This window comes from Temnothorax curvispinosus, unplaced genomic scaffold (assembly GCF_003070985.1).
Source record: "Temnothorax curvispinosus isolate PA1 unplaced genomic scaffold, ASM307098v1 QBEX01014232.1, whole genome shotgun sequence".
Classification (NCBI taxonomy): Eukaryota; Metazoa; Arthropoda; class Insecta; order Hymenoptera; family Formicidae; genus Temnothorax; species Temnothorax curvispinosus.
Genome location: NW_020224012.1, coordinates 296,516 through 322,024, shown reverse-complemented (window position 1 = coordinate 322,024; position 25,509 = coordinate 296,516). Strand labels below are relative to the sequence as shown.

The 25,509-nt window shown below is 41.6% G+C and overlaps 1 protein-coding gene across 2 annotated transcripts in view; it reads right to left on the bottom strand.

Moving 5' to 3' along the window:
- LOC112464437 (nephrin-like) overlaps nucleotides 1-25,509 on the bottom strand; it is a 347,896-nt gene that overhangs the window by 68,739 nt on the left and 253,648 nt on the right. For both annotated transcript variants that reach the window (XM_025031411.1, XM_025031410.1), the window contains one exon: nucleotides 17,735-17,946. In XM_025031411.1, coding sequence (XP_024887179.1) covers nucleotides 17,735-17,946 — 212 coding nt within the window. The remainder of the gene's footprint in view (nucleotides 1-17,734; nucleotides 17,947-25,509) is intronic.

Sequence of the window (25,509 nt, the reverse complement as noted above, 5' to 3'; positions counted from 1 at the left end):
TAGAGACGTAATGTGTAACATTCGCAAAATTGAACAAAAAGAATTGGTGAAACGAGTGGTATTGCTTCAATTCGTCGATAACAGATTCGTTTCATTTTTATTTATATTTTATGTGATTCGGCGCGCGGCGTCTTTCCGTTTCGAATCCAACATGCGTTATCTTGTCATATTGTTGCGCATTGTTTCTTCATCTTCGTTTGAACTCATGGTGATCGGGAAAGACGCGTGTTTCAGGTTGTCGTATGTCGTATCGGGGTCGTAACGTAAATTGTTATCGACAGGAATATCATTGCTCGCGCCCTCGCGGCGCGGGCGCGGGCGTGGGCGTACAGTATCGGTTAAGGCGACGTCGCTGGAGTGCAGGCGGCTAAATCGATTCTCAAGCAATTACCACCTACGTAACACGAGCGTTTGAACCGACGTGCTAAACAGGGACTGCGATTTCGTGCCATGAGATTCCCTCCTCTCCTTTTCCCCCGTTTATCGAGAAGCGAGCGTAAACGATTGAATCGGGCGTAAGTTTTTCCTCTTTTGAACGCAACGTGAAATAACAACGCGAACCGAGAAGACGTCCGACGGCAATTCTGCCGTAATGCTAAAGAGAAATCGGGCTGCGGTGGAAGGAGCGGGATCACGAAAACGCTGCTTCGCACGTCGACAAACTGGTCAACAAGTTAGAATCGGGAAGTTACGATCTTGTTAGAGAAGGACATTCACAAAAGAGACAAGTTTTTCCGTTTATTCGTTGCTCGTAATGAGCGAAGTTGTGCGACTTTATAATACCACGACAATTCGCTGAATTTAATATGCATCGCGATAGAATTCTAACTAAAGCCAAGCTCTTGATTTTCTCCGCTTTTCACCCTTTTCTACCGTTTTCTCATTCTTCGTCTCCGCGAGCCGATCGTCTTCGCATCGACGCGACAAGACATTTTCGATATACCACGCTATTATCTCTGCGAGAGAGTGAATTGCACGCTAATGGATTACATCCAGCGGACGGTTACGTTCGAGTTAAGATCCATCATTCGTAACTGCGCTATTAACCCCCCCCCCCCGCCCTCTCCCTCTCTCTCTCTCACCGACGTGAAGGATTACATGTATATATGCGTCGGCGACACGACGCGACGCGGCACGACGCGGGTGCTCTGTCCTCGGATTTCAATAAAAACGTCAAATTTTATTTTCAAATTTACCAGCACTACCGTCGCGCCCATCGTTCATGTTCCTTGTCACCGTCGAGCTCGTCTTCCTTCGTCTGGGTCTGGGGTCCCGTGTCGTTTTTCCTCTTCCTCCGTTCGTCTTCCTCTTTCTCCGCTTCTCCTCCTCCTCCTTCTCCCTTTCTCAGTGAGTCTCTCCCGGTACGGTCTGTTCGCTGCATGTCACTGAGTGTGTGTTCCCCTCGTTTCCCTCGCAGAAAACCGATCGCGATAGAAACGAGAGTTTCAACCTATTGGCGCGATGGCGAATGGCGAGACCGCGTATTATTTTCGAGACATAATCGGTTGTTATATTCTCGCTATTTCGCTCTGAATACGTTTAACAGTCGCGAGTTGAAACTTGAAACGAATGGCATAATTGGAACAGCTCGGACATAACACGTGTGATGTCTAAATATCTCTCGAGTTTCGCGTGGTGTAACAAGATAGGTATTCCCTCGACTCGACGTATGTCGAAAGACGTCCGCGACAGGGATATGGAAAGGTACGTCGGCGATACAGTGGTATAACCCAGTGGCAAACGGTTTGTCAGGAGGTCGTGAATTAATTCGCGCTCGGCACCACCTACCCACCGGCCCACCCGCTCACTCGCCGGAAAGTTAAATTCACGAGTCGTGCGAGGTACACGAGTTTCCACTATCGTTCTAAAATTCAAACGAGCCACCGGCGAACTGGGCACGGTACTCGATCGTCGGGGTCGCGCCGCGGTTTTAAAATACTTGTCCGACCGAGACCACCTGAGTCGACTGCGAAACGAAATTCGCGAGCGATATCTCGCAGGAGAGAAGGGAGGACGGGAGAGGGGAAATAACCGTGGTATATGTGGAATACGCTGCTGGAGGCGACTACATTTTAGAAAGTAAATTGCTCGGAACTTGATACGTTCCGTTTTGGACCAACGCGAAAAATTAGCCATTCTTTTTAATCAAAACTTGAGTTCTTGAAACAAATTGTTAATAAAAATCAATATTATAAGACCGCTGCATAACATGATAATAGAAATGATACCGATACCGATAGGTGATATACATTATAGGTATAAATGTCAAGCTGTTTATCGCGAAGAATAAAATACCATAGGTAATTATATTGCTCGTCAGAAGGTAAAATTCGACGCGCTATTGATAATATGATTAAAAATTGTTCTTAATTCAGAGCTTGCTTTTCTTATGACTGCATCTTTCATGCCAATTTATTCTGTAAATTTCGTTTCTGGCTTTATTCACCGTCCATCCAGAATAGTCCAATCGCACATAGACGCGGAGTTTCGTCTTAAAGAATATTTCATCTTCCGTTCGAGTAAAGTAACGGAAGCAGAATGAGACATTCACGAGCGTCGTTCCGATTTAAGGTAATCGCCCTCGTCCAGCCTTGTTCATCTCTCCATCTCTCGTAGATATGACGCGTTTCGCTGAAGAAAGCATAAGCGTGACGAGGCTAGAAGTGAGGGCGGAAAAACGAGGAAATGAACGTGGCAACCTGTTTTATCCTCCATTTCTCTCTCTTTCTCTCTCTACGTCCATCCTTTTTCCTATCCCGTTATTCTCTTCTCCTTTCTCTCTCTTTCTCTCTATCTATCTCGCCGCTGGTCGATTTGAATAAGCCTGCTGAGCTTGAAGCTCTCGCGAGTTGAAAAGCCGCACAGTGTTTGTCGAATGCCACTTCGTATGCCAGCAACGCGAAGTACGTTCCTAAGCAGGTGAGCATTTTCATATTCGTGTGCGCATTGTACGTGAGCGAGTTTTTATGCCAAATGTAGAGACAGGCGAAATGGAACTGAGAATGCAACGGCGACTCTCTTTTTCCCCGACGAAATCTGGGATTACCATCGCCCTCGTTTCGGGTTCACGGATCGACGAAAGAAACGCTTAAAGCGCGATGATAAAGTTTCAGCGATACGCTTCTGCGTGACTATTACACGTTGTAAACAACTATATACATAAAATATTGCTAAATATTTTCGATAGAGTTGAGTGTATAACATTATTATCGCTGTAATCATATATCGAAACGTGTTCATTGATACTAATTAAATTATTGTAGGTACAATAATAATTATATCATACTGCATAATTGCATAATTAATTAAATTGTAGCGTAATATTACAAGTTGATAAACTAATCTTTTCCTTGAAAACTAGGTATTTGTATGTAGTATATAGAATGTATGGAATAAAATCACATTGTCAAAAGATTTGCAGATGTTCACCGATCAATTAAGCTGCATATTATAAAAGACTGAAATCTCACAAATAATCATTTCTTCGTGTTATTGTATATGCAATTTCTTGGCCATTTCTACAATTTTACGAAAAAGATCGTTTTCGTGAATGCGTTAAAAATATTTCTTAATAAAAGGAAAGCGTAAAGAAAAGTAATTATTTTAAAACGTAACTCAGGGAGTTCTATTCGTAATTATGAAATAAAGGAACGCGGCTTAGAAATTTTCAAGTTACAACGACGGTGTGATTATTCGATGTATAAATTACCAGCGTGGAAATCCGATGACATACCAGGAGCGAAGAATCCCGGCAATCTAGCTACCGTAAATGCCGGGCCTACTTTATCGAGGCGACAATAGCTGCCTGTGGAATGATACGCGGTCGCTCGGGTAATAATAAATATTGGATTCCAACGGATTTCAATATCATTCCGTTGCACGAATCATCCTTTATTTCGCATTATTGGAACAGTTACGAAAGCTTCTTCCCTCCTCTCGTTCTTTTCTTCCTTTTTGCTTTAATCTCTCTCTCTCTCTCTCTCTCTCTCTCTCTCTCTCTCTCTCTCTCTCTCACTCACTCACTCACTCACTACCGCCATCACCAAATCCTGTAACCCGGTGGTCCAGGAACTCCCTTGTTAAATTTTTACGGCCAGCAGTTTTTGCGACGAGCAATGTACGGGGACAAGCGGAAGCGGGTTACGTGTCATCCTTCAGGATCGCCTGGAATTTATGGGGCTCGACGCATCAATATACATTTATAGAGCACCGTCGATACATTTAATCGAATATTCGAAGCGGCGGTGAGTCGGGATGAAGGGAGTTCGACGACCTTATACGTACTTACGCGTTACCTCTACGTCATACAGGACGTGCCATCGACGCTGATCAATTTCGAATACAAAATCCTCGTATTATCTAATCTATTAACCTAGGACTAAAAGAGAACCGGGGTGGAGTGGTGATCTGGATGTGACCTTATAGATTTATGGGAATTCTGCAACATGCATTAGCAGTGATCGTCAAGTATATTAATTGTGCACCAGTTACGAAAGCTACACTGTTAAATATTAATGGATAAAATTTAAACCAATACCTTGAGTTAAATAACATTTTATTATTTTTAACTATCACGTGTGTCGAAATTTATTATTTTAACTCCATTGTTTTAATTAAATTAACGATATATTGAGTAGGAATAGTGGCGACCTTTAGGAATGGTTAAAATTGACTAAAATTGAGTGTGATAGTAATTGATTGTGATAGTTAGATACTTTATTGTTTATTTGGTATTTTTCTGGATAAAAATTTAAATTTTTATTCTAGTGATTCAAACCTTATACCCTTAATCCTATCCATATTGGTATAACGAATGTGTACCTTCAATAGAACCATGTATGGAACCAGGTAATAAAATGGCGAGGTACACTATTTTTAACGAAACTATGAGAGAGGGAAACTAATTGGACGCAGAACGATGACGAAAAATAAAATATTTCCTTCGGCGGTGTGCGAATGGAACTCGATATGAAAGAAGGCTCTCTATGATGAAAAGATATCCATCTCTTCGCAACAACGTCTTTCATCTTTCCATACACCCTACTTCTGCCTGGCAACGTGGTCAGAGCCGAGCTGATTGGCCGGAACTCCGTGAAAGGAGGACTCGATCGAAAAGGACGGGAGAGACTTTTTTCCAGACCTTGTCTCAGTCTGAGATTCGTACCTTCTTTTTCTTACGGGACGACCCCCTACCTACGACCGCGCGAAGTCGATAAGTCAAAGCGGCCGACATTTTAATTATGGCACACTCGGAAATTGCAAGGTACACGGAAACGAATGTAACGCCAGCGAGTCTCGTTAATTCTTCCGCAGCCCCCGACCGCGTCTTCCCATCCTGCCTCTCTTCCCGGCGACTCACTCTGTATTGTCTCGTACAGAAAATATGTTTCCGAACGATACGATGTGATGCGAATCTGCTTTGATTATAGGTGAAACAAGTAAACTGATTTTCAATAATTGAAAATCAGTTTTTATGTTCTTTTATAAATGGAAGTGAAACAAGTTATTTTTCTAAAAAGCTGCCGAGAAAGAAAGAGCTGAGAGAGGGTGAAGTTCCAGGGTTCAAATGTTTAAATAATCAAATGTTCGTTTTATCTTTTACAATATGTACAATTATTTGCTATTATACAGTTGCGCTGGGTATATACGTAAGAGATTCCCGGATTCCTGCACGGCTAAATAAATGTCTCCATCTATCTATATTTATCTCTTCGGAGCGGCTTTTTTCACAAAACGAAATGGGATCCAACCGTTCTGTTTTTATCGATTTGCGAGATTTGAATTATGATCGTCGCGATATTGGCCGCGGATTAATGTTCAATTTCCGCGCCGGATGTGGTCGCTAATGGACGTGCGAGTGACTCGAGGAAATATTGGAAAAGCGATCGGGATCTTTGAGAAAAGTTTTCGATAATAAATATTCGAATTTTTTTTTAAGTAAAGTAGATGAGAATCCAAATTATAAACGCCTTTTACCAGAGTTTACTTTTATATCAAGCGCGTTGCAAGAGAGTAAAGTATTATGTAATGTTTAACGCAAAAATAACGCGAGTCTACGATAATGCTTATGTTCTACTTCCTTTTTCACACAATCGCTCGTTTCGTGCGCGCCTCAAAGTTCCTAATATCTTTTCCTGTTCGTCGTTACCCTCGATAACACAATCGAATCGTAATTACGGTAGCGTGTCTTCGTCCGTCTAGACTTAAAAGTTACAGCAACTCTCGCGAGCAATCGTCAGGGTCGTTTAAGCCTAAGTGGTCTAATTTTCAACCACCAAATGGCTGTCTTCGGATTCCTTAGTACCTCGTTAACCGCCAGTGTGGACGAGGAAGTGTGTCTGCGGGTCTTTATTGGTTTTAGATATCTGCTGAGGTCGCGTATAGAAGTTCCACGAATGAACTACGTACACATACGCGCGCGCGCGCGCGCGCGCGTATGTATGTATGTGTGTGTGTGTAGAGGGGGATATACACACACACACACACACACATATATATATGTATATATATATATATATATATCCCACACGATACACATATATACATCCCCTGACCGTTTGATACTCTTCTCTTGCCGATTCTCTTTCCAAACGGCTTTTCACGATTTTTCCTTCATATTTTACGAACCACGCAGAATTATTTTTGAAATAACTTCCATAAACTCAATTTCGTAAAGAAAATTAATTGATATGGCAATGCAATTTCGCTCGAAAATTTTCAATTTAATCTTCCGCCTGCATTCTCGATGCATTCAATGCGCGCGTGCTTTCGCAACTTTCCGAAAGATAGCTAAAATCCGGATGATAGATGAAGCGTTAACGAAGTGTTAGTCGAAGCCGCGGTGATAATTCGAAACCAGCTTATACTTACGCAGTATTATAGAACCTTTCCTACCGCAAAACTGCTGGCCACTATGTCATCGCAAGCAAGTTGCGATGTCGCCGACGCGACGTTACCCGGGAAAAATGTTATCCGACACCATACGTCTTCAGGATAATGTAAAGAGAGGCGAGGGTCCGTAAGAATAATGCGGGCGTTTTCAGAAGTCGTCGACGGGCGAAATGGATTCTCGCGAGTTATCCATGGGATATGGGTTATGGGTCGAGGAAAGGGGACGAGGAAAACGATGGGGCAAGGCCCATATTCGGATTCGGGACTGGAGGGGATGTGTGAAACGACGACGGATGAAAAAGTGCTCGCGATTCGTATAAAGTGATTTTAAGTGAGAGTCAGCTCGCGTCGAAAGTTTGCCCCGCTGAGATATGACGGCAAATATTAAAATCTGCTGGCCGGTCGGAATTCGTGGCCCTTCGGCGTGAATTCATAAGGGCGAGTGATTCTTACCTCACGTAAAGGAACACGATAAAATTGCAAGAGTTTAGTATATATAGGGAAGGAAATGATCAGCCAGTCTTTATACCGTTAATGTTTGAACAATTAAAAGACAGTGAATATCAAAATACAAATTTTTCCTGATTAATAGAAAAAAAACATTTATCGAGATCATAATAATCAAATAAACGTTTCGTCCATTCTAGCTTATTGCGTATAAATTGCAGGCATATATTTATAGACTCACGCATTACGTAATGCGCAATCGATGACTTATGTAAAGCCGATTGCCGCACCACCGGCGATCCCCCGTCGAATTTATTGCGGTAACGTACGATTATATAGGCGGCAGGTTCCAGCCTGAGGCATCGATTCGGCGTGAATTCTGGTCGCATCGTAAAGTCAACGGTTTCAATAATACTTCACTATCTTACATGTTCCGTTTATTGATTGCGGTGACGCGTAACAGTAATTTGCCAGAAAAAAAGATGGAAATTCTATATAGACGACCAACGACCAACGACCGTCACGTGCAATAAAGATCCTGCTCGACGACGTCGCCGTCGTCGTGGTGTGTTCCTAGCGGTGGGTCGGATGTCGCGTAGATGTTACTACATAGGAAGAAGAAGGTGGGAAGATACGCTCCTGTTGAAATATTCGTCTCTTGGCGGTGGATACGGCGAGGAAAATTTTGTGTACTTATCGAGTTATGTACTCGCTTCACGTTCGTCGGATGTATCGAGTCAATTTGGGCGTCTGCAGTCAGATCAACTGCAGCTGCAGGCGAGAGGGAGACGAGGGGACGGAAGAGGAGGAGAAGGCGCGGGAGGCCGAGTGTGGATAGCGAGGGAATCCGGAGGGCCAAGCCTGAGGGTAAAGGAGCCGATTTCTACGCTAATATTTGCGAAACATTACTCTACGGTAAAGCGACACATACTTGCGGAATGAACACTCGTCGTCGAGGACTCCACCTCTCGTCAAGGATAAAGATGAAGAGGGGAGGGAGCGCGACGTTCTTAGTGGGACATCTTGCGCCGAATTTCACCGGCGCGGTTCGTGAATTTCGACGACGAATGGAGTTCGTTTACTATGATTTGCATCTGAATCGAGTCGACGCCCGTGCACAATTAGATCGATCGACTGTGATGAGAGCGTTCGAATGATTGGATTGGCCTCCTGGAGAAACATCGTCGAGAAAAATGCATGAAATTTTACCGCTTTGAAGTGTCTCGAGTTTTTCACACGGAAACTTCAAGTAGAACCATACATTTTCGCCGGCTTTTGACGTCATGGGATTTACGTTATCACTTTAAAGAGAAGAAAATTTTTCGAGTTAAAAAATATATGACTGATTTTGATTTATTACCTTATGTGTATAAAAATGTTATTTTTTATTATTTTCTTATTAATTGCAAATAATTTAAATATATCTTATATCTTTTTTACATGAGGAAAAAACCATGAGTTTGGCCATAAAAAATCTTATTTAAAATCTTATTCTAAATCAACATTGCACGTAATAGGTATACAACGTGTACTAAATATTTCGAATTTTATATTTGCAACGGTTACATTATTTTCCATCAAAATACATACAAGCGAGCCTTCCCCCCTCCGCATGTACGCTTTATCGTTATTTAATAATTAAGCGGATTAAAAATGGCTATCCTTTTAATTGTTTAATAAACTCACGCAAACACGCGCATACGCCAACGTGCGGAACGAGTGGTGGATTATAAACTGAGCAATCGGCCGCGAGAACGAGAAATTCTCTTTGAGCGACCTCGCCGTTTCTCTAGCACTTCGAGGGGGTAACCTCGATAGTTCGAATCAGCCACAAACGATGACGTAATTCGGGCGGCGCGGCGGCGATATTAGTCGAGATGTTCGGATACCTCCGGCAACTAACGCGATTACCGAGCCGTTTTTGGTTACCCGCGCGAGATCGTAGTGCCAGGAGGGGTGCGAGGAATGCCCGCACCACACTACCACCCTCGCGTTTTCCCCCACGTTGTAGAGCCACACGTCCGCACTCCCCGTTTGTTCCGGCCGCGCGTTATACGCCGAGGGCTCGAGGGCCCGGAGAGATGTGCGGGCGAAACTTCTTCAGCAAGTACTGCGCATAGCACCGGCATCTACTTGGAATAATTCGCGTAGTTAGCGCGCGGCAGTTTATCACGCCGCGGGTGACAACGTTCGCTCGCCCGTATATGTATGTATATAGGTACGCTCGCACTTGCGGATTTCAAGCCGACAAGAGGAGGGGGTGATGGGGGGGAAGAGAGAGAGAGAAAGAGAGAGAGAGAGCCTGTTGTCGTTGCTATACACATAGTTCAGTAAGCCGAAACCAAGACCGCGGAGGATGCTCAGTAAAAGCGTTGGATGAGAACGAGACAAAATAGTCGACAGTTCAGTTTTACAACCAGCTGTTTAACGCGACTTTAATCTCGCAGTTATATTGTGTCCGATTGTAGCAGTTTTTATCTTTTCGTCTTAGAGTGCCGCGCAAATTTCGATTTACTCAATTGTGTGACGACACCTCAAAATGGTGAATATATTATACATATAATGATATGAAAAATAAGTGTAGCCACCGACACAAACGCAATGAGATATCTCGTAATTATATGAAAACACTTTTCAAGAAGCAATTGCTCTTTTATTGTTTTTTTTTTTTACTAATAAATTCACAATATGCAAATGTATTTCATATTTGATAGATATTGATCTTAATCATTTTTCAAATAAATAAATTGTTAAGTTTTAAACATATTGAAAAATAGAAAAAAAGATCAACATACTTATATGTATGTATTGAAACGTATACAGGAGGCTCATTAGAGTTTAAATATGTGTATATACAGCAAATAAACGCACGGTAAGGTTAAATAATGAAATCAATCGTTCCGCGTGCAATTACAATGAAAGAAATCTGATATTGGTATTACCTACTAATTTATATTGAGAGAATAATTTTATGATTAACAGATTCTATTGCATCATGGCAATGTATAAAACTGTTTGCGATAAATTCGATTACCATATTTAAATTAATCGTCTATTTCGCCCGCGTTTCTTCTTCGTTCGAGAAACAGTGTCTTCTCACCGTGGTAAAATACTTCGGAACGTTACGGCCGCAAGATGCTTTAATAAAAGATCATCAATCACTTTCCATTACGTGCTGGCGCGCGTACACGCGGGCTGTGTTTTGTCGCAACACGCGAAAGTCGCGTTTTAATGAAAGATCGTCGGTCTTCTAGATTTCATTCTGGGCGCCTGGTTCATTTTGCCGTATTAAATTCTCGACGTGCAGTCGACAAAATGGCGATGTGGGGGGCGCGCGCGAGCGACGTTATTTTCTCTACATCGTCTATTTTAATGAAAAATAACTCGGTTCGCACTGCACATCGGAAAGTTCGTTAAAAATATTCCTTCCGCGAACGGATTCCCTTCACGACGGATTGGAATCCCTAGAAACTTTATGTCAACTCGCCCTGAGTCGAAATTGCTTTCCCACGTCTCAGATACCTACATCCGCGTCGTCGACCTTTTCAAGATTACGAATTGTTATATCCGCCGTTTATACGACATTTCACGCGCGTGACGATCGTCGACCTCATCAATGGACGAAAGAGAATCGTCTTTTCCAATTCTATCGGGAAGGGCTGGATGGCGCGAACCGTCCGCGTCCGGAGAGGCCGACGTCCGCAAAGGCTTCCGAAAATCGTGGTACGCGCGAGCCAGCAACTTGGATTTATGTCTCCCATAAATTCATGCGACTTCGCGGACCGTTTTTCCGATCTCGAATCCCGTTTGCCAATCTCCCTTTCTCTCTCTTTCTCTCTTTCTCTTTCTCTTCTTCTCGCTCTTTATACCCTCTTTTTATCCCTCGGTCCCGACACTCTCTTTCCTCACCGGCGCGGTGCATTCCGGCATTCCGCGAGTTCTTCCCCACCCACGAGAATGAATCCCTCCTGGCTGCGGTCAGTTTGCTACTTATTATCAAGTGAAATATCGCGGTCGATTTGTTATCGCAGAGGGTGGGTACTTTATGGGAGATCGCGAGGCTTACGATTCATGCGCTTGTTGCAGCGACAAGAACAGAAATCTCAATGTTGCCGGCGTACCGTGGTATTTTATGCTCTCGTAAATATGAAACGTCAGTTAATGTCTCAAGAACTTCGTACATCATTCGCGTAAACGTGTGTCACAAGCAAATTTGTAAAACAGGAGGTTAGGTGATATATCTATAATAACATTTAAAGAAATGGCACACAAAACAGAGTTCTAAGAATCGTTGAAAAATTGTTGTAAATATTAACAAATTGACTGCCACTGACTGTCATAAGTACTTGACACATAAATTTCAGTCATGTGTAATTAACAGCCTAATTCATCTCCAATTGTAACCTTTTATCAATTTTATATATTAACATAATAAAAATATTAAAAAATCGTGACAACGAACGTTTCCATGTATACTGCCGATGCTATTAATCGCACACGATGCATTTACATTGAAAAAACGTGAAATACTTGCTTCGTAAATAGATCATTTCAACGCGAGTTGTCCGCATTGTCCTAATTGAAGTCGCGATCTAATAATCGCGATAATTTTAATAATCGTAGAAACTAATCGCAAACACGATGATGCAACGGCACAGCGGCTGCCCGACCGTCCCAAGTCTCACTCGCGCGGATGTTTTATATTTACAGTTTACATCTACGCAGATACGTACATCGCAAGGAATGAGTTCCGCGAAATATTCAGTATACCATAGAATAACCGTTTACGTTGATTATTCACATTGATTGTGTTTATTCCGCGATTATCATAATGTGACACAGGATGAAGCGACCGAATTACCCGAAAACTGACTCGTTGAAGGAACAGTAAGTCCAATTAATAGGATATCAGTAAGGTGTATTAGCTCGCTAGACGAGAAAGGTCGAATAGAGGGTGGAACGATAGACTTGCGATTTAATTTGCACCGCGGCAAGTACGGGAACGAAACCCTGACAGGAAGAGGATGGTTAATTAGCCCTGCCACAAAGGAGCTCGATTATGTGGTGCTATACGACCGCGAATAGCACAGGCTACTTTTTTCTACTCTTCCTCCTCCTTTGCACCTCTCACACGCAGCAACTCACTTATACCTCATTAGTCGACGCATAGAATATAACCGTATACCATACGCCCGCTGGAAAAAGGGTTGCCGACCTCGATACAAACTCTCTCATTGTTCATCGCGTGCATATGGGTGTATGTGTATGTCTGCAAGCGCACGCAGCCATGTGCGCTGGCTTAAAAGGGTGGAACAAATTTCTGCTCGGCGCTACGGCGCTTTGCCAAGGCAGCCCCTTTGGTTGAAGGGGCAAAGATGAATTTTTCGCCGATCTGCGTACGTCACGAGCGCGTCAAAGTATTTCGCATTATTGGTACCTTCGAGGATGGCGCCTGTTCCTGGCGTTTGTCCCTTGAATCGGATTATCAACTTTGCCCACTTTTGCGCGCGTGCACGCGAAATATCGCAGCGCGATCGCGTTTAATTCTTGATTTCCTTTGTCCCATGGACAAGAGAGCCAACATGCCACGTCACGTAACACTCTTTTTCTGCAACAGCTTATTACAGTTTCACGAGTTTTTGAGTGGAGGCTTCATCAGAAGTATCCCTCGACAAGCATTGTACTTTTTTGCGAAGCGAATTGCAATTCAAGATACACGACTTGAATAGATTTTGCGTAAAAAGAATTTCTTTATATTGCGTAATAATTATTTACGTTTACATTTTGCAGTAGACAACGAGATGTAATCACGCAATATGAAAAGATTCGATTATATCGTGCGATGTATTTATCCGAATAAACGAAATCAATGTCGCAAACACTATTATGCGATCGATCAAGAGCTATATATCAAAGCGTATATTAATAACGCGGGAGGAGAGGCATTTTGTTTAGACGGGGGATTAAATCCTCGAGGAAAAACACAAATCCCAATTCCTTCTACGACCAACTCCGTCCGATAATCCGCTTTCGCTTGTCTCAAATTATTCCGAGGAGACGCGCCGCTTAGCCGCCTCCCGACAGCTTGACAAAGACGCTTTATATTATTTCGAGCTTAATTTCGACTTGCATTATCCAAGCTCTCGAGTATCTCCCGATATTATTTCAACTGCGAAGCGAGAGCATCGATCTAGCGGGGCGCCTTTTTCCTCGCGAAGAAACGTAGACCAAGATTTTCCTCCGACGTTAATGCAACGGGAAGACTAAAGCGGAGAAACGAAGCAGAGAGGGACGGTAGGAAACGGAGTTACGAGAAAGAGAAGGAGGGGGGACGAGAGAGAAGGGGATGAACGAGAGAGAAAAGGTTAGGTTAATTAAGGGAAGACTTAACGACGAGGTTTGTCCACCCACGTCCATTCGCGTTCTTCCTTCTTCGCACCCCATTCACCGTGAGAGTTTGGCTCGAGCTAACGCGGAAAGTTCGCGTGGATTTCTGAAATTCTAATTCGCTCCTCTAATCTGCGCTATCCTTCTTTTCACAGACGCGACGCGACGCGATGCGACGGCGACGCCCGCCTTCGAGGCACGTCTAGCTTCAGAAAGTGCTCGCTTGACTCTATCTTCTTACAGGGATGAAAGAGTGCTGCAGATAATTACGTATATAAGAGCGATCGCGGCGATTCAAAGAGGCGATAATTGGAAAAAGGAAGAAAGAAACGTGATAGGAGAAACGTTTCGGATTCGGATGTTCTTTTCTGAGGTTTGCATTGAGGAATATGTTGTGCAACTTCTTGTCAGTATTTCGGGGTGAAACTGTGTTTCCGTGTTCCGCGAAACTGGCAGGAGTAACGACACGCATTTCGGAGAGAGGAGGGGTTGTTCGCGAAACTCACGTAAGTATAACGAACGCTAACTATTGCGCCACGCGCCGGCGCGTAATACACTTACACGATTACGATGGATAATAATATTGCGCCCATATATACTGCAACACAGCGCGCGTTGTAACACGATAGTGTAACAATACCGCGCGAATACTGACGCATTAGCTTAATCTATAAGACGGTGCGCCTCACGCGCGATGTCTCGCGCTTGTGTGTGTTAATATATCATAGTCGTGTTCGCAAGAACATACTCGTGTAGTCCATCACGTGTACACGTACCTTGTGCAATCTACAACATCCCTTGCATAAGGAGAAGCCCTATTGCAATGTATTTTGCATAATTATCGCAAAATTGATATTTGTTTCTTTGATGATTTATGTGTCTAGCTCGTATACATACATTCGAAATAAAGACTCTTGTTAAAATATTAAAAGACATCTCGTGTATATATTTATAATCGTCTGTTTGTTAATTTTTCAAAATTTTAACTCCGCATATAATGCAAAAATAATCTGGCAGTTTATATATTCAGCAAACTCTCTTAACTTGTAATACATTATAACTCGAATACAAGAATATTGCGAGAACAGCTGTGTAAATGATATATGACTGTTAAATTTCGTATATGTATTCCAAAAGCACAGCAAAAAGCGCAGTAAGAATCTCAAAGTGTTTCTTATGTCTCGAGAAGTTTAAAGAGACGGACGGAGTATGTCGTGGAAAATAACAAAAGTTACACGGTATGTCGGGATTCGCTCAACGGCGGCCACATTCATGCAAACTTAAACGTCGAAGAGCTTAGATTACGTATTCTTCCCGGTGCGGCGCGGCGCGGCGTCTCGGCACCGCAATATGCGAGCAAGGAAAAAAGATAAAGCGGAAGAGACGCGCTTGGACATTGCATCGCTGGTATAGGACCGGTTATCGCGGAAAAGCCCAGGAAAATCGGAGAAAGACAGGTAGAGATAGATAGAAAAAGGAAGGTGGGAAGGGGAGAGGAGGAAGGGGGAGAAAGTGAGAGAGAGAGAGAGAGAGAGAGAGAGAGAGAGAGAGAGAGACGCAATCTAGAAACTCTCGGGAACCAATCTTCTCTGATGAAAATACCTTGTCCTCTGTGAGGTTTGATACCGCACCCGCGGGGGCCAATTTCGTTCGTTACTTTTTGGAATACCGCGAGTACGTTTGAATTGGACGGAGTCCTTGCGAGGCAGATTCCAGGGAAACATTTTGAGGGTACGTGTAGGCGAGCGTGGTTGGCAAAGCAGGAGTAAGGAGGTGGAAAATGGATTGGCCTCTCAACGCGTGTCGCTTCCGCGATCAGTTCTCTCGACGAAAAATATTGATGCAGCTTAATTAGAGCTCGAAACCACGTGCGAGCACAATTGCACAAGGGAAAAACGCTTCGATGTTAAACTACCATCAAAATAGGTACAAAATGGGTATAAAAAAGGGCTTATTGTACTCTTCTTAATTGGCGCGATGTGATTTGTACGGAATTTTAACGTAAGAGGGATTCAATTACAAATAACGTACATAGAGTTAAAACCTTGAGAGACGCAGTAGATTGCAAGTTCTCACGATGTTTTCGTAATGGAAAAATGGATCTCAACCTCGAGGAGAAATATGTCAATAAAAGCATTATCCATTTACTCTCGGATACCCTGTATTTGCGGGTCTTATATGGATATTCGACGCGGGGTGTTCCAAGTCGAACATTTCAGAAACACTACGCGCGCTCGGCTATTACTAGAAAGGGTTAGATCGCCTGAGGGATCAGCCGGAGAATTTCATGCTGGTCGTCGGGTCTTCTGGGAATCTGCACTGCGACACTTACATTCTCACTATCCTTATCCCTTTCCATGTCGTTCGAATCTCTCTCTCTCTTTCTTTACCTCTTTCTTTCTCTCGCACCCTCTCGCCCTTTCACTATTCCGTTCCAGTCGATAGCAGCGGCGAAGAGAGGCGCCAAAGATGGATTCCGGTATCGGAAGGATCGGGAGTAGAATTTCCCAGGTTATATTCCTGCCGCGAGCTATACGGGATATCCCGAGATTCGAACGTACTTCGCTACCGACTGCTCCAACTGGGGCTTCCATGAAAGTTACACCTGCGTACGATGTGGACTTTATGATCGACCCACACGATGTTATACTCACACCGCGTGTATCCGGGTAAAGAAAGCGCAGCGTGGTACCCGGATATTATTCCAAATTGTGAGAGAAAGTAAGCAGAAGCAAAATTATGTACGGTAATGGTGATCGCGAAATTCTTCGTGGATGTCGGTCGCGCAGTTAGGGCCGCTGTCTTCGTCATAGAATACATGCAGAGAATGTTATACTTGTATAAGAATCGAGATTCGTGTCGTGACTGAACTTGCGAGCTTCTGCTCGAAACGATGCGCTCAGATACGAATCGGGAAAACTTGGATCATGCGATCCACGTGGCGGAAAAACCGCAGGCGTGCAGGAGGAAATCGTGACCGCGATTGGTTCATGCATTTTTCAGTGATCGCGGCATTTGCTTGATCGGACGTTTATATGTCCCTTCGACGTCGGCGTCGGACTCTGCGAAAGGCGGCACGCGGTGATAAAACGGTCGTACACGAGTGAGTGTGTGCTCGAATAAGTGGCGCGCATAGAAAGTAACGCGGACTCCGGTCGCAAGTTCGCGACTGCAGCGAGAGATCGATCGGTGCCGTGCCCTCGCGAAATAGCGATCTATAGTACACCTATACCCTTCATGTTCGATCTGATCGCCACGAATCGTTTCTTCACGGCGGCAACAGCAACGGCAGCGGCGGCGGCGGCGCGGTGCGACGCGACGTGCGTGTCGAGCTTGATCGATTTCCCGAGCGAAATGTAACCGCTATTTCTCTCTTTCCCCGGTTCTCGCTTTTCCAATGTCCGCGAGAGCGTACAATGCACCTTAAGGCTTCTCTTTAAAGTCGTGGTAAATTAGTTTGCTACGATCTTCCTTTGATTGAAAGAGGAGTGACGGTTTGCTTTTCGTGTAAATGTCGTTGCTGCGACTATTACTATTGCGCGTCGTATTATTTATTATGATCGATATGATGGCATAATTTATACCAGATATCATATTTAAAGTTATTATATTCCGTAATGTTATTTAAAGAGTTTATATTTATCTCTGTTATCTTATACCTAAAGAAACAAATATGCTCATGTGTCCGATTGAAAAAAACTTTCAATTGGGTATATTTGTTTTTATATTGCATATATTTAAAATTAAAAGTTTGACGAAATCACGGCATTTAAAAATATTGGGAGTCATACAGAGTGATCACAATTTAAAAATAAAAATGGAAAATAAATTCATATAAAACTGATTGATTAAAGTAAATTTATAAAGAATTATAGATTTATAATTTACTCTTTCTCTGACTTTTTAAATTTAATAACGCATATCACTTGTAGCGAGGTTTATAAAAAAATTGTTAATCGCTATATTTAGAGTATGTAATGGATTAAATTCTTCTAGAAGTCAGACTCACCGATCACGGTCAAGTTATACCGGAAGCTGCGCGTCTGGCCCTTCCGGAAATCCACTCTACATCTGTAGGTTGCAGCGTCGTGTCGCTTTATATCGTCGATCACCAGAACCGCCGGGCTCGGAAAGGACGTTCGAAAAAAGGCGCGTGGACCGAAAACCCCAGAGTCTGACGAGTGTTGCGCCTTCGTCACTGGCTTCTCTCGCGCGTCAATTCTGTAACAAGAAAAAAATGTTTTGAAAACTTTAAAACTTAATCCTAAAATGTTCAAAATGTTCCATATACAAAACAAACAATTTTTCTCTTAGCAAATTCTCACATTAGGATTATTTTATTATATACTTAATTTAGATTTACAATTACGTTTACAACTTAAATACGTTATCTTTCTTATACTAGATCGATCCTGTTCAATTTACAAAGTTTGTCTAATTTTCTTTCGTTTGTGTTCTATTCTTTAAGTCCAATACAGCGTCATTGTACACTCGAATTTCTTTTTCTTTCGCGCGATTGTAAGACAATTACCAGAGGTTTCGAGAATTCAGAGCACGATCGGTGGTATTCTGATACATAGAAAACGATCGCACAATTTCCGACCAATAAAATTCCAACCTCACGCAAGGAGATTCTACCGAGCGACGGCAGACAATGGGGATCGCGCAGCGCGGAGTTGAAAGAGGCGTTGAAAGAGGCGCAGGGGAAAAAATATGCATTGCGACTCATTGACCGTCCCAGCGAACCGTGATAGTATATATCGAAGTATTACCCGCTTACGAGCCCAATATAATTATTTCAAATCGATGGTATAATTATCGTGCGCGGTGCAGAGAATGGAGCGCGGCGTGCAGGTAGCCGGCGATAACGCAATTAAATCGCAACCGTGTTATCCGATATTTTGAACGAACACCGCTCATTTCATCGATATCGCGTAGATACTAGACTAGCTGAAGAAAAAGGACCGATACGCGCGATTGAATTGAATCGAATCGAATCAAATCGAACCGCGTCGGCTGATTACAATGGATAATTGGAAAATATAATCACACCGCGCCGCTCGGGGTATAATCTACGGCATTTACGTTATATTACGGTTTAATACTTGTCCAAAATATATATACCTATATATATATATATATATATATATATATAGGCGAATATTTTGCGAAATTGAGAGACGCTGATACGCGACACGAGCGATTGATTAAGTTTTGATAGTCGATGTCTCTCTCTCTCTCTCTCTCTCTCTCTCTCTCTCTCTCGGCAAAACTTTTTAAATTGAACATAAAGACGATAAGAATAAGATTCGCGAAGGGAGTATAATGACAGCAACAATAAATTTGCGAAATAAAAAGCAATGAAAATGAAAATCAATCAAAGAAAGCAATGAAAATGAGATGAAACTGGGAGGGAATAAAGAGAAATATTCGCAGTTGATTTTTGCCGTTTTGTATTCGCAATAATTCTGAAATGAGATTTTACGAGTGCGCGTTCAGCGATTCCCGTTTGACATTAACTGCAATTATATGCACGTGTAATATAGTAACTATATGTTAATGGGAACGTAAAATTTCCCGGTGGCGCAATATCGGATCTCGTTTGACGTAAATATAATGTCAAAAGCTTCCTGCTGGTGAAATTACGTATTTTATTAACGAAAGTGGCGATATACGTTACGAAATTTGCGATCAGTGCGGAAGGAAAGTTATTATTATTATTATTAATTTCACACACATACACACACACACACATATGCACAATTTAGCAGAGAATACTGCTATCTATATCGTCGTAAAACTACTTCGTCATAACGAACAACACATTATGACGTCGTAATTATATTTAATAAAAGGACATTTCCTTGTGACAAAGATCAGATTTAATGTACCACAATTATGTCTCGTATACCTACCACTGCGACGTTAATTATCACATCATATCTCTTGATATTCACAACGTAGAATAATTCGTAGAATAATGCGATCCTAAATGTGAGAGCGCACGAACCAAGTGTGTTTGTATCGTGTATAAGTTTAGAAAAATGGAGGGACGCGGGAGACGCGATGCGGGATGCGGCGCGACCGAGAAGTGGAGGCAATAGAAGAAGTGACGGAGACGAAAGCGGGAGGAATGGAGGATACGCGGCCCAGAGATGCAATAAGGAAATGCGTATCTTTCGTCTTTCCTTTATGTGCAGGCGGGACCGTTCCCTTATCCTTCGGCAGGCGTTCTCGCGAGGAGCACTCCTCGGCGAAGACTCTCGATTCACGTCGACGCGGCGACGTGGGCGCCGGGTAATACGGAATCGATGTCTGTTTTATGAAACGTTTTATCTTGCCGCGCAGCCGGCTTTCCAATATTTCGCTCGACTCTCGCCTGCCTCGTTCACGACCTTTCCCTTCAAACTATCGTTCTCCATCCTCACTGTTATTTCCTCTCGCTTCATCACATATCGGCCCGTTCTTTCCCGTACGGTTGCGTTCCGCTTCGATTATCTTCTCGGGAATGATACATATACTTTTTAAACCAGTGGTACTGAACTAGAGGTACATGTCCCCTCGAGACGTACAAGTCGTTGCAGTGGATTTTTAAAAAATTCAGAGCGCGGACGCGTCTCGATATCGACGTAATTTTCGATGTTTCGATCAAAGACAAAAAAATAAGTACTTTCCGTGTAGCGACAGCATTTTGATAATCTGAAAAACGTCAAAATGAAAAGAACCACTGCTTTAAAAATAGACGGCTAAAATAAACAGCCGCGCAGTAAGTACTGTGAGTACAGACTATCGAGAGCTCGCGAACGATGTTCGATCTTCTTTTTTTAAACGCTAATAGATTTTATTCGCGATGCGGTATTGAACGAAAAAAGAGAAGGAAGATCCGTTTAAGGAATCTGGCTTTCTGCGGTCGCGCATAATTGGAATTGCGGTCGTTTCATATTTAGGTCGAATAATTTCGGGGTAGAGTTAAATTTATTTTCAATATTCCGCCCTAATCCACGGTCTCATGCACGACCTTTCTTTTTTCCTTCTCCCTCGCGCGTCTCCCATGCGCCTCTCCGCTAACGATATACTTACTTTCGTAAAAATGATAAATGCCCGGCGAGCAAAGGGTAAATAGCGACGTAATGAACGTACGGCCCGCCGCTTTTGCATAGCGTAGAAGATATACAAGAAAATTATACGTCTCTAAATATTTATTGGCACATTAATTTTGCGACGTGTCTTTAACCCATCCTCCGGTGTCTTTAACCTCCCCCCCTCCAGCCCTCGTGACACGTGGGAGAGGAGCAGGGGAGAAGGCAGCACAATAATTCTCGTCGCGTCTCGTTGTTTACCATGGCGCGCCCACGGGATAAAGTCGTCGGGACGACCCTCTTTTACAGTTTTCTAGATTACATGAATTTCGAGAGCGGCTGAGTGCTTTTTAATATTTCTCTCCACTATTACCCGCGCACGTTTTCCTTGTATACGTACGCGATTCCTGCCCATCTACCCTTCTTCTTCCTTTGCACACGTTCTTCCTTCATTCTCTCTTCTCCTTCCTTTTCTCTTCCCCTCCTTCCACCTTCCACCTTCCAGCTTCCCTCACGTTCGCGGTCGGTCTTTTATAACGAAAATAACACGCATGCCCTTGGGGCAAAGGGTAAATAGCAAGAGAATAAATGCATAGCACCCGTTTTACGGGTACGTGCAATAAAATTCTTTTTTTTCCTTAACTCTTTTCCCCCCTATAGCTCTATGTTAATTCCCCGCGTTTCTACGAAAGTCGTATTCACGGCGTATCGCGATCAACCGGTGAAATTATCTAAAATTTGCGCGGTGCTTTTATATTCGTCTTTATCAAGTCGTTGAGGCCGTTACATTAACATAGTAATAAACAGCTGCAATATTCATAAGAACCTTGTTTATACGTTCGTACCTGGACGCGTGTATATTGCGCCGTTTTAATAAATCTGTCAAAGTAGTCTTACACTTATTGTCAGCTTCCCGCAGAAAACGTGCGAGAACCATTTCGCCACCAAACTCCGTCCGTCATTCTGCCGACGTGTTTTTATCTATGCATAAGTATTATACTCCCCTAGAACCTTGAACTTTCCGTTGCAGATTTCCGCCCCGCGTTAATGCACCTTCGATTCGTTCCCGGCTTGTTTCGTTGTAAGCTCCCCGAAATGAGAGCGAACACCCGTGCCCGTGGCGTGATAAATTTGTTTTGCAAAGTAAAAAGGTTTGCGCTGTCTTCTCGAGAAAGATGTACGGTTCTTCGACGCTTCGAGGATAACGCAATATTGTAGAGATTATCGCGATGAAGAATGCTACGTACCAAAATTCACATCCAAAAATATCGACGACGATCAAAAATAAAATGCGAAAAATATTTAATTTGTTTTTTTTTTGTAATAGCAAATGTGGAAATCCATTTTAGCAGACTTAATCGCGTAAAAAAGTTTATAATAATGTAGGTATTTATATTTCGAGGATATCGATCAAAAATTATTTTGTGTTTGTAGGAGAATTTTATCATTATTCTCGGGAATAAATATTTTAAATTAGTACGTTAATTTTACATAGCTAAGGATATATTAAGATTTTTACTATCGATAGCTGATAGCAAAAAGTAAAACTTTGAAACCAATGCTTTGATATTTACCATAGTTTAACATCTTGCGAGTCAATTTAATTCTCGTAATATTACGTAGGTATTACTATGTATGTATTATTAATTATTACTATTTATTGCGCGACGAATATCGCATTTTATAATTACGTGGTGACGCTAATGAGATCACAAAACGCGATAAAATTAGATGCGCGATAATCCATTTGTCGAGATACAAAAACACGCAAATTAATATTGATCTGAGATATGAGAGCACATATATACGAAAGGAAACACGTACACGTACAGACGCATATACAGTATTCGGAATTTACACACAGTTACCTTATAACGTTTTATTTGATGTAATATTTCGTAGAAGAGAGTCTTTATTGTCTTGTATAGCACCGAGATCGTTAGGTATGCGACGCGTTGTTGACGTTGTTGTTTACGCCAGTCGCGCGGCTTTTCGGAAATATGACGTAGTGGGGGTAAGTAGGGATTTCATCGCGATACTTACGGATGACGATTGTTTTTCTAACGGTCGGATTAGAATATATTTTCGCTCTCGCTCTTTCCGTCGACGTTAATACAATTTATTTCGGTAATTCCGCGATTTACTCGGTCAAATTATATCACGCATATAATGGTGAAGTAGGCGTCGGCGTTGTATATTTTTAAAAATTTTTTATTACGGTTTTATTAGCCACACTAACTCAATTCGGGCTGTCTCGCGGTATATCAGGATAAAATTGCCAATTCCATTTATGAATTTTTCGGTTATTAACAAAACCGTCACGGCTAGGAAACGGATCGATTTCGAGACGTAATACTCGTACGTTTCGAAATTTATTCGCTACCGTGCAGAACGCCCCGCGAGTAATTAACAAATCGCATAGTTCGTGTAATTATGTTTATGTGTTTTTGTGTGTGAAAATTGTGGTACGAAAAATCAGCAATATAGAGAAACATGAGAGGAGGAGGAGGCTTGGGGAAGCATCTGGCGACGGCGCGCGGCGCGGCGGGGCAACTAAAGAGTAAGTATAATTTATTATTTACTTGTTACATATTATACGTTGTAAAATTTATTATTTATTTAACATTCACAAATATTAATATTTTTATTTTTTACACTTTGTGTAATACGATGGATATGAAATATTTTTCATTATTTAAGAGATGATCAGAGATGATACTTTTTTCATTAAAATAATTAAATACAATATTTTTAAGACTTTCAACAATTGATACGCTTTTAAAATAAAATTTAACTAATGATTTAAATTGCGGGCTTAAAATAAATATTTGCAAAAAAATCAATCTCACAGATAGAATAACGAACTTTGTGAGTTTTTTTATCGCACTCACAGAGATCGTGCGATATTATCAAGATCATAGGTTTTATAATTGAAAGTTATCTCAGAGAGTGAAACCCTCAAGCCGTTCAAGCGAACATCCATCGAAAATCATTCTCGAAGAATAAACCTGTCGAGTATGTTTTACTATCCAGTAGCTTTTGCAGAGCGGAGCTCTCGTTCGAACAATCACTGATTGTTAGTCGCAAATTCAGACAAAAAATTTCTATATCTCACGCCATTGTAACTCTTCTTATTTTTAAAAAGCGGTCTTTATATACAAATAATATTATAGATAGGATAATACAAACTCGACAAACATCGACAAGAGTGACGTGTCTAATGTACAATAACCCAAGTTCAATATAGATATATAAGATATAACTGTATGTATTTTTTGAATTGAAAGTGCGAACGAGTGCGAACGATGGTCGAAATAGTTTTAAGGGCTTATAAAATTTAAAAAATTTTAAAAGATTAAAGATTTTTTTCCATTTTTATTATATTTTTAAAGTCATAAAAATGGAACCAATATAAATTAATATATTGTAAGTAAATAATAAAAAATTATAAATTTTACATCCACAACTTTAAACGCTCTTTTCTCAAAACATTATTTTTCAAAGCGGTAGGCACACAATAACTCATCCGGGGTTTATGACTAATTTGAAATTTCAAAGCAATATTTTTAATATTTCGCATCAGCTCACAAAAGCTCAATTAAATTTTTTTTTTCAAATTATAATGAAAAGAAAAAAAATTTTTCGGGAAAAAATAAATTTATCTAGTAATGCTTTCAAGAATTTAAATTTGTTCGTGCAGTATCTTTACGGTATATTAGTAAAATACTACTGAAAAAGAAATATATTTATACTTAAATATATTTATTTATAATATTAATCCGATATTAATCCGCATTTAATAACGTTACTTTATTTAGTAATATTTTCAAAAATTTTAAATTTATTTGTGCACAGTATCTTTACAACGTATTAGTAAAATTCTATTTAAGAAATGTACAAAGAGTCAACATTATGTTTTTTTAAAAATCTATATAAGAAAATATTTATTTATAATTTTATCCGATTCGTACATTTAAAAAACTGTCGTAAATGTAAATTATACATATAGTGAGACTTGTTAATATGGTGGAGAATATAACAGTTGAATTATGTGTATATAAAGTCATGGAAATAAATGCATCTAAATGTATCATTTATCGGTAATCTGCAGTATATTGCGTTTGCAACAGAAATCACACACGTCAGGACACATTATTTCTAGGCGGTGAAAGTTAAATTGAATTAATATTGCGCAATGACGGCACTGTATATCGAGCCGTGAACCTAGAAATCAATCTCGGTTTTATTTCTTCGACATGTTTGGCGCAATCTTCGATACAGCCATTACGCGATCAATTGCGCAATAATGCCATTTAAAGACAACAGTTAATTGCGTGAGTTGGATGAGGCGAGGCGAGGCGAGACAGAAAGGAGAGGAGAAAAGCATTTTATCGCGGGTGATAATCATTTCAGTCGGTTTTTACGACAGTTAGACGATAGTTAGTCGAGCCGCCATATTCCATGTATTTTTCACGTCAATGTTACCTCTCGCCACTCGCCGCGTAGAACGACTAGTCGCGGTCCCCGCGCGAAGGGTAAATAACAACCGAATAAAATGTGTACATACCGTTCGCCGTCCGCCATCCGCCGTCTGCCATCCCGGGATCTGCCACAGCCGCGAACAAACCGCAAAACAAAACCACGAAAAACACGAGCCACTCGAGCGACTTTACACTACGTCCGCGTCCGCGACCGGCGGCGACCG